General features: G+C 31.9%; 1 protein-coding gene across 1 annotated transcript; it reads right to left on the reverse strand.

The window, feature by feature from the left end:
• Nucleotides 1–646: 646 nt before the first annotated feature.
• On the reverse strand, nt 647–10590 carry LOC134686942 (uncharacterized). Its single transcript, XM_063546803.1, has 4 exons — nt 10464–10590; nt 5928–6028; nt 4748–4882; nt 647–3858 (listed from the first exon to the last, which is right to left on the reverse strand). The coding sequence occupies exons 1-4, from the start codon at nt 10567–10569 to the stop codon at nt 3730–3732; spliced, it is 471 nt and encodes a 156-aa protein (XP_063402873.1). The 5' UTR covers nt 10570–10590; the 3' UTR covers nt 647–3729.
• Nucleotides 10591–10646: the final 56 nt, after the last annotated feature.

Here is a 10646-nt window from a genome sequence, read left to right on the forward strand (position 1 = left end):
GTATGGAAACTTGTGGTATCATTTTTAGAGAGATTCATACACTCAAACACATGTTTATATTGCCTGGAAACTAGAAAAATGCTTATTTTGGGCCCCTTTTTCCCCCTAATTCATAAACTGTTGGGACTATAGCCCCCAAAATCATACCATCATTCCTTTCGTGGTTATACACCTTGTGTGTTAATGTCATAGCTTTCTATTCACTCTATTACATAAGTTATTATCCGGAAACCAAATGTCTATGGAAAATGCTGACGACGAAGATTTGATACCAATTTACAACTTTTGTGATCTTTTGTGGTTGTATAAAAACAAACATGGCAGACAACAACTAAAAACAACCATTAAATTACAGGTTCTTGCCTTAAGACAGGCTCATTAAAAATATTGGAGGTTAAACATTGTCAAATTTCATTTTTCATCACAATTCTATATAAATGGAAATAAATGACAACCACGTAACAGTTATTGAAAGTTACAGCAGGACTATATCTTTAGTCTGGTAACATTTTTTACCTTCATGTAAGTTCCAGTTTTAAACTGGGAAATAACCATGATAACTTTAATAAGCTAAATGTGTCAAAAGTTCAATTTTTAGGTGCGACCTGCATTAATTAATTCTGTAAGATATGATAAAACAACAGCATTCAAATAAAAACAATCATCATACTATTTATTTCACAATATCATAAACAATCACAGCATTTATAACAATTTACAATCTCTAACAGTTTGTTTAACAGCAAAATCAGTAAAATTCAGAACCACCACAAGATATATTTGAAGTGCATTATAAGTATTGTTTTCATTATTGGACATCAAGTACATGTAGTACCTAAGGGACGACATCAAAAGATCTATGTAGGATAAAAAACTTGGGTCAGTGGAAAAACTATGTGAATTAAGTTTTTCATCCTACATTGAACTTTTGATGTCGTTCCTAATCTGTAAGATCATCAAATATCTTTCATTTCTTAGAATTTCTCAATGTCACTCAAACGCAGTGTGTCAATTTCATGACAGATCATTCTCACTTTGTTAATAAAACATTGAATCAGATCATCATCATGTAATATAAAACTAGAGGCTCTAAAGAGCCTGTGTCGCTCACCTTGGTCTATGTTAATATTAAACATTGTACACAGATGGATTCATGACCAAATTGTGTTTTGGTGATGGTGATGGGTTTGTAGATCTTACTTTACTAAACATTTTTGCTGCTTACAATTATCTCTATCTATAACAGTAGTTTCTATGGAAAATGTTAGTGAAAATCTACATATTTTGTGAAAATTGTTAAAAATTGACTATGAAGGGCAATAACTCCTTAGGGGGTCACTTGATTATTTTGGTCATGCTAACTTATTTTTAGTTCTTACTTTGCTGTACATTATTGCTGTTTACAGTTTATCTCTATCTATAATAATATTCAAGATAATAACAAAAAAAACAGCAAAATTTCGTCAAAATTACCAATTCAGGGGCAGCAACCTAACAACCGATGATCCAATTCATCTGAAAATTCCAGGGCAGATAGATCTTGATCTGATCAACAATTATACCCCATGTCAGATTTGCTCTTAATGCTTTGGTTTTTGAGTTATAAGCCAAAAACTGCATTTTACCCCCCATGTTCTATTTTAGCCATGGCGGCCATCTTGGTTGGTTGGCCGAGTTACCAGACACATGTTTTAAACGAGATATCCAAATGATGATTGTGGCTAAGTTTTAATTAATTTGGCCCAGTAGTTTCAGAGGAGAAGATTTTTCTAAAAGATTACTAAGATTTACGAAAAATGGTTAAAAATTGACTATAAAGGGCCATAACTCCTAAAGTGGTCAACTGACCATTTTGGTCATGTTGGCTTATTTGTAGATCTTACTTTGCTAAACATTTTTGCTGTTTACAGTTTATCTTTATCTATAATAATATTCAAGATAATAACCAAAAACAGTAAAATTTCCTTAAAATTACCAATTCAGGGGCAGCAACCTAACAACCGAATGTCCGATTCATCTGAAAATTTCTGGGCAGATAGATCTTAACCTGATAAACAATTTTACCCCATGTCAGATTTGCCCTAAATGCTTTGGTTTTTGAGTTATAAGCCAAAAACTGCATTTTACCCCTATGTTCTATTTTTAGCCATGGTGGCCATCTTGGTTGATTGGCCGGGTCACCGGACACAATTTTTAAACTAGATACCCTAATGATGATTGTGGCCAAGTTTGGTTAAATTTGGCCCAGTAGCTTCAGAGGAGAAGATTTTTGTAAAAGTTAACGCCGGACGCAGGACGACGACGACGACGAACGACGGACGCAAAGTGATGAGAAAAGCTCACTTGGCCCTTTGGGCCAGGTGAGCTAAAAAAACATGTTTATTTATATTCAATATTTTACATTTCATCATTGTAAATACTGTTAATTGTTGTCCCTATCACAATGTCATTAGATTAAAACAATACAGTTATTCATAACTTAGCTCTAAACAAGACAAAACAAAAAAATTCATCAAAAGACATTTGTGCTTAAATCATAAATATCAAATTTATCAGAGCAAATAATTTTGGTTGTCTTTTGTTATACCTTATGTGGTTTAAATTCTAATTAGTAAACATTAAATGCACCACATAAAAATTGAAGATACTCACAAAAAGTTAATAGGAACCTAAAATATCTTGCACAAGTTCTAACTCCAAATAAAAGAAGCTTTGATTAAAATTCATTTTCCGGTACACAGACTGTTAATATTCATTTCGAGTTTATACCCATAAGCAATTTTGTACATATGTACAAGTTTGGAATAATTTGTCTCTTACTTTCAGTTTACTCTTATTTTTTGTAAATATTTAAAAAATCTTGGATAAAGACAAATGTTTGATATGTCAAAATATGCACTATAGAGTTGGCGATAAAGTACAAATGTATCAAAACTTTTTGAAGGTATCTGTATCTTAATGGTAAATATAATTGCTAGAGAAATCAAGATGAAAGCAACTCTAACTTGACCTTGTGTTCCTTTCACCATCTTATAAGTTGTTTATAATTTGATGAGTGACACCTTCATGCAACATTGAACTGACATTTTATCTTGTTCTAAAAGTGTTCTATGTTGGCCATTGTCAAACACGTTCAAACTTCATACATTCCTTTATTCCTGACCCAAACCAGTAGTTCAGTGGTTATTGTTGGTGGCTGTCTGTTAAACTTTTTCTTAATAAGACAGAAATTTGGGTTTTTTTCCTTTCAAATGATTTCTCAATATAATATCACATTGTTGAAGGCCATAGAGTTGTTGACATCCTGGTCATTTGGTCCTTGGTGACTAGTTGTCTCATTGGTAATCTTACAACATTCCTTAGAAATAAAAATGCATGCCTATTTCCAATACTTTCAAAATTTTATAAACAGAATGTCTTTACATGTATATAGATTCATACAAATTACTTTTCATTCTATCATGGTGTATGTACCATAATAGCCAATCCGATCAATAAAGAAACCACATGATATCACCAGATCAGTGTTATTCTGTATATTTTACAAACATAAGAAACACTCTCTAGTGTTTTGATTTCAGCCAGAATCTTGATGTTATGACCAGGTAAGACAATAGGATTCAAATGTCTTGCTCCTTCCTATGATATATTAGACCACACACAATGAATGAATAAGTACAAATATTCATCATCAGAGGAACATTTTAGTTACTTTTGCTTTGTATCATACTACCCTTTTCCACCTTGAACAATGTAATCAACAAGTTCTTGTATACTTCCAAATTCATTTCTCCCAGTTGATTCCTTTTTAGGTAATTTTGGTGTTCCCTTTTCTACTTTGCTGAAGAAATCTTTAAGCTGAAAAATATATTCATGATATCAATCTCGACTTAAGAGTTCTATAATTTGTATGATTTAGTTAAAATTACCACTGACTCAATTATTGACTGAAACATGTGACCATTCTTGTTCTTGAATGATCAGATCCTACCTAAAATTGTCTTTAAAAAGGGTGCCACTAAAATTGAAGATATCTTTTAATTGGCCAAAGCTCGTCCCAAACAGTTGATTCTATTTTATTTCTGATGTGCGCTTTTTTCAATAATTGTTCATAAGAATTTTTATCTAAATTAAACAAGAATACTGGCACATATAACAGTATAATATGGATACAAATGGATTAAGTTAAAATCATTGAATTTAAGATGTGAAATAATTTTGAACCTCCTTTATTTGATCTTATTTGATCTAGAAACTTTAACTATTATAAGTCTAGAATGGCTTTAATTTCGGGACACCTTATCCAATTTCAGTTTATTTATATTTATGGAGCTCCACCCATTTATAACCAGACATCAAAACTTTAAAACATATTACATAAATTCTTTCTAACTTTATTCAAACAGATTAACTAGATGACTGTTGAACTGAGAATAAAATATTTCAAATTTGTGTAGATCTTGCTGTTCTAGGAATTTGATTTCCAACTACTATAAGTTATAGCTACTGAATTGTAATGATCTTGCCAACTTTTAAATGCAACCCTCACTGGGTAATATCAAGTTTACAATGGTGAAAGGCTAAAATGCATCTACGTGGAATGCTCCACATCATTATCTGTATTATCAATTTGTTGAAACAATTTTTGATGGAATATAATATTTTGGCTTTTGAAATTGTGGGCAGAATACTGTCTGCAAATGACAAATTTGTAAAAACTTAAGTTTTGCCTGTAAAAATAACTTACATTTGAAGCTCCAGATATTTTGTACGCTGCTAAAAACATCAATCCAACTCCAGATACTGAAAACAGTGTTGCCAATCCTAAAGCTCTCACTCCTAAAGATGAACCGGAAACATTTTGTCTCCCTTTTGAAATTCCCTACAAATAAAAATTAAACAAATAATTTTGTAATTGTCTCCTCTGAAACCTATTGCTAAAATTTCTGTTTAAAAAATGTAAATTGATTGTTAAGAATAGTCTGTTCAATTTGGACCGAAGCAATCTGTTTATATGAGCTATTATTCTTTTTGTGTACAACATTTACAACGTTTGATTGTTAGTATAATTTATAAATCCTAGCTATAGGTCATAGAGAAAGAAAATCATAAAGGATTTTGTTGAACTCTGTGTCAGGCTTCTGATTGCTGCTGTATGATGATGACTGACTTAAACTGAGTCCATCTAATAAAGTATCAATAACATAAGGGGAAAACAAGAATATGTCCAAAGTACACAGATGCCCCACTCCCACTATCATTTTTAATGTTTAGTTGACTGTGAAATTGGGGTAAAAAAAATGTTGGCATTAAAATCAGAATTATCATTTCATAGGGTACATGTGTACTAAGTGGCATGTCGATTGGACTTCAACTTCATCAAAATCTGACTTGACCAAAAACTTTTACCTGAAGCAGGACAGACGGACAAACACACAGACCGAAAAACATTATGCATCAAATGGGGCATACTTTTAACATATTTATCTAAAACAATCTTTTGTCATAATTTTGTACATGCAACATTCCATTAAGATTTAATTATCATTTGTCCAAAAACCTAACCCATATAAATAAGATGAGGTATGAATATCACTGAGACATCTCTCTATCCAGACTATGTAAATGTTAACTGCAGATGTCTGCTTTCAAACATTTGTTTTGTCAAATAAAAGTATTGGTCTTGCTCATAGAATTGTTGAATTAATTACCAATAATTGCTTTAATCCAAGTCACTTGGCCTCTGTTTGATAGTTGTCACATAAGCAGTCATACCAAATCTCTAAATTAACACAAGACACTATGGATGTCAAGTAACATTGCATCTTTGGCCATGTGAGCTTAATGTTGTAGTATCTAGATTTATTTTTTGAAGGTGTTGCACATCTGACAAACATGACTTGAATAATCAGTTGGTAAAGACTTACTTTAACAAACATGGTAGGGTCTTCCTTTTTTGTCCTTCCAAGTGCAAAACTGAAACCACCTATCAAAGATACTCCAGTTAAACCAGCAAAAAATATTATTTCTGAAATAATATAAATGAAATAATAATCACTCATAATTAAGTATGAGTTAAATAGATGACATTAAGTAACCTCTGAGGGAAGTTTTCTCTGTTGAAATTTTTTCCCAGACTTGGAAAACTGACATTTTACATTTTAACTATTCTTTTCACTAGTTGGGAATCTGTAAACATGGTAACTCTTTACTTGAATAAGCAACACAGAATTATTGATGTCATACAACAATCATTATCCTATGATGAATCAGAACCATCCAACTATGATGTCTGAATGTTTGTCATGTTTAGCTGATAAATATCAATGAGATGTATTCTCTGACAAGATGTTATTATTTTTTTCAAAAATGTTGTTAATCTTCTTTATTTCATTTCATACTATTTTCTAGGTTTTTTTTCATGACATACTTTGGTCGGCAGACCCAAGGTGACATTATTGAACAATCTACTGTTACTGTGACATAATCACAAAAGTGTTATGATAGATTATTGAGTACTTTATGTGAAAAATATGAAAATCTATTAAGTCTATGGAAAAATTCATGAATGAGGGTAGTAATGCCCTTTACCGTCAGGCATAAAACAGTCATTTTCAGCTACTGTTATGGTAAAATTGGTTAAAATATCACTCTGATTCATCAATATATATCCTTACTGAGATTCCTAAGTGGGTTTTTTTTATCGTTTCAACATGTTTAAAGAAAGTGTAAGTTTTATTGTCAGATACTGAAAGTTACCATTGATGTCAATTTGCTAAAAAAAAATTATCATTATTTATCATGAAGGTACCCTCATTATGACCATCAAGAAAATAAGTCCTCTATTTCACAGATGGCTGATTGTCTTATCATCCTAACAGAGTGGTGTTTTGTCATCAACAGTTGGGTCACTACACCTCAAAGTTTTGTGTAAAAAAAAAATATATATTTTAAAAAAGTAAATGAGCTTAACCCTAATGATTTGTGTTGATTAAGAAAGTAGAGGACCATAGAATAAATGAGTCAAAACTATGGAGTTATTCTATGAATTCAAAGTATAAATTTTCAAAAAACTTGTGTGAAAAAGGGGTTTTTACCATACAGAGCCACATCACACATGTCACAAAAAGAAGATTTTGGGGGTATGCTAATTTACTCAAAAAATAAATCTCACTTCATACCCCAAAAATTTAACCACATATGATACATTGTATCAAGGATTTGTATGTAAAAATGTCTCAGCATCACAACAAGACATCATACAAATCTAAGTATACGATATGGATTGAGCTAAAGAAGAAAACATTATCATTACAGCCTACACATGAAAGAAGAAGCAATTGCACATGCTGCTCCAATTGCCGTGATGATCAGAGGTAGTGAATTGCTAATAGACCACTTTTGAGTTGAGTTACATGTATGTCCATCACTGGAAAAATTCTGGAGCATCTAAACACCACCTTGGCCGCCTTGCTGCACTAAGCTCAAGAAACTGCACTAAGCCCATGATGGGATGGTGCTATGAATGTAAACTAGAGGCTCTAAAGAGCCTTTATCGCTCACCTTAGTCTATGTGAATATTTAACAAAGGAAGCAGATGGATTCATGACAAATTATGTTTTGGTGATGGTGATGTGTTTGTTCATCTTACTTTACTGAACATTCTTGCTGCTAACATTTATCTCTATCTATAATGAACTTGACCCAGTAGTTTCAGTGGAAAATGTTAGTAAAAATTTACAAATTTTGTGAAAAATGTAAAAAATTGACTATAAAGGACAATAACTCCTTAGGGGTTCAATTGACCATTTTCGTCATGTTGACTTATTTGTAAATCTTACTTTGCTGAACATTATTGCTGTTTACAGTTTATCTCTATCTATAATAATATTTAAGATAATAATATTTTCCCGCGTTTCAAACAGTATAGCGGGAAAATGTTGTATTCTCGATATGAGAATCGTCAATTTTCGGTAGGCCGAAGAAATTTAGCCAATCAGAGGACTGAGTTGTGGTCATATATAAGGTGTTTTTTCTGTGGTAGCTTCACTTCTAGCCGTCGTATTGACCGTGTAAACTACATTTTTCTAAATGTTGATATTTATCTGTTTGTACATTATAACAAAAATGTTGATTTTTGAAAACTGTTTTTTAAAATGACGGGGTCTGACGTTCATTATCCTGAGATAGGCTCGAGCATTGATATGGGCACAGGTTTCTGTAATATGTTTTCCTGGTCTGCCTTGGCTATCAATGAGGGGTAATTTTATCAAACGTACAGTATACAATATTTTGCTGTGGTTTGTACATACTGAAATAATTGGTAAATGAAAATGCAATTTGATTACTGATTTATATGTCACGATTATAGCTTTATTATACAATTATATCTGGCGTCCATCACGTACGACGGGCTGTCGGCAAATTTGAATTTGTGTTTGAGTTTTATTTCTTTTACTGCCATGTGTACAGTCAGGGTACTTACTTAAACAAGTGATTTTCTAAATCACTGATTCAAGTAACATTATTTCCATAAAGGTTGGAAGTTAGAGTTGTCTTTCTTTAATAATCACCAATTTAAGTAGTACAAACTTATCAGAACCAACATCTGTGTTGTTCTAGGATGACTAGGTCATTTCAGGTGATGACCTTATACTGAATCTAGGATAATGACATATAAATCACTTGTTTAATTATCAGAAATCAATTTCCTTTCCAAAAATCACTTCTTAAAGTATCATTCTTTTAATAACCCCCAATAATTTCAACACCCCCGAACAGTGAAATTTTTATCACGAACAGTAGAATTTTATTACATAATCTGAAAGGTGAAACCTTGAACTTCACAGGAAAAATACTCCCACTAATGTGAAAAATCTTTTTTAAGAAAGTATCAGTTCATTATGTGAAGCCATTATTATAGCATTTTTTCAACTAAAATAGAATTTTTAGCTAAATTATAGCATCAAAGGCATAAATCTTACTACTTAAAAGAAGCAAAAAGTTCATATTTTTTAATTTTACTAATTAATAGATATTATTTAAACCTATGTGTGTAAAATTTTGAAAAAACTTCAAAATCCCAATTTGTGACAAAACCTCGAATTTTCAGTAAGTCCCCTGACTGGTGTACAAAGAAGGTATTGTTAGTGTGCTGTCAGTGGCATAAAGGGGGTCATTTGTGTGTCTGTTGTCTGTAGTATAGAGAATATTAACCAAAAACAGCAAAATTTCCTTAAAATTACCAATTCAGGGGCAGCAACCCAACAACGGGTTATCCGATTCACAAACTAGATACCCTAAGGAACATTCAGTCAAAGTTGGGAAGTATTTGGCCCAGTAGTTTCAGAGGAGAAGATTTTTGTAAAAGATTACTAAGATTTACGAAAAATGGTTAAAAATTGACTATAATGGGCAATAACTCCTAAAGGGGTCAACTGACCATTTCCGTCATGTTGACTTATTTGTAAATCTTATTATGCTGAACATTATTGCTGTTTACAGTTTATCTCTATCTATAATAATATTCAAGATAATAACCAAAAACAGCAAAATTTCCTTAAAATTACCAATTCAGGGGCAGCAACCCAACAATGGGTTGTCTGATTCATCTGAAAATTTCAGGGCAGATATATGTTGACCTAAGAAACAATTAAACACGTGTTATATTTGCTCTAAATGCTTTGGTTTTTGAGTTATAAGCCAAAAACTGCATTTTACCCCTATGCTCTATTTTTGGCCATGGTGGCCATCTTGGTTGTATGGTCAGGTCACTGGACACATTTTTTTTATACTAGATACCCCAAAAATGTTGGTGTCAAGTTTGGATTAATTTGGTCCAGTAGTTTCAAAGGAGAAAATTTTTGTAAAAGATAACCAAGATTTACGAAAAAATGGTTAAAAATTGACTATAAAGGGCAATAACTCCTAAAGGGGTCAACTGACCATTTTGGTCATGTTTGACTTATTTGTAAATCTTACTTTGCTGAACATTATTACTGTTTACAGTTTATCTCTATCTATAAAAATATTCAAGATAAAAACCAAAAACAGCAATATTTCCTTAAAATTACCAATTCATCAAATGATGCTTATATGACTGGTCCATCATGGGCTTAGTGCACTTCCTGGAGCTTTTATATTGCACCAAGGTGACGTAGGTGTTGTTTTATAGACGTACCGGAAAAATTCATCAATTGTGCGCGCCTTGGTGACATGCTTTTACATTTACCAGATAGAGGGAATTGTCTGCATACCACCTCTATATAATTTAATTTGCCGAACATTGTACTTCATGTATAGTATATATATCAATACCTATTTTTTTGTTGTTGAATAAATAAAATATTCTTATCTCCCTTTGATGTCAAATGAATATAAATGGGTTTTTTTCAATTACCAAATACTGAGGGGATACTGATCGAATGTCAAAGGGGGGAATATCTATTATTATCAAATTATGCCTTTGTGTTTGCTACTCTTCTTTTCATCATTATGCAATGAAGGTTTTTCTGTGCTGATAACTTCTTGATCATCCATGGGGGCAGCCATTTTGACCAGAAAGGTCATGTTGGTAACAAAATATAAAACAATATTAGTTATTATTATTGTTTAAGTTTATCTATTTTAAAAAGCTATAATCACGA

Source organism: Mytilus trossulus, chromosome 10, assembly GCF_036588685.1.
Source record: "Mytilus trossulus isolate FHL-02 chromosome 10, PNRI_Mtr1.1.1.hap1, whole genome shotgun sequence".
In the NCBI taxonomy this organism is placed as follows: domain Eukaryota; kingdom Metazoa; phylum Mollusca; class Bivalvia; order Mytilida; family Mytilidae; genus Mytilus; species Mytilus trossulus.

Bases quoted from the DNA above. Each gene is read 5' to 3' on its own strand.
- LOC134686942 (XM_063546803.1), bottom strand. From the start codon at position 10,569: ATGACCTTTCTGGTCAAAATGGCTGCCCCCATGGATGATCAAGAAGTT. The intron at 4,883-5,927 runs GTAAGTCTTTAC...TTTTATTTGTAG, and splicing joins ACCCTACCATGTTTGTTAAA to GGAATTTCAAAAGGGAGACA. The intron at 3,859-4,747 runs GTAAGTTATTTT...TATATTTTTCAG, and splicing joins AAATATCTGGAGCTTCAAAT to CTTAAAGATTTCTTCAGCAA.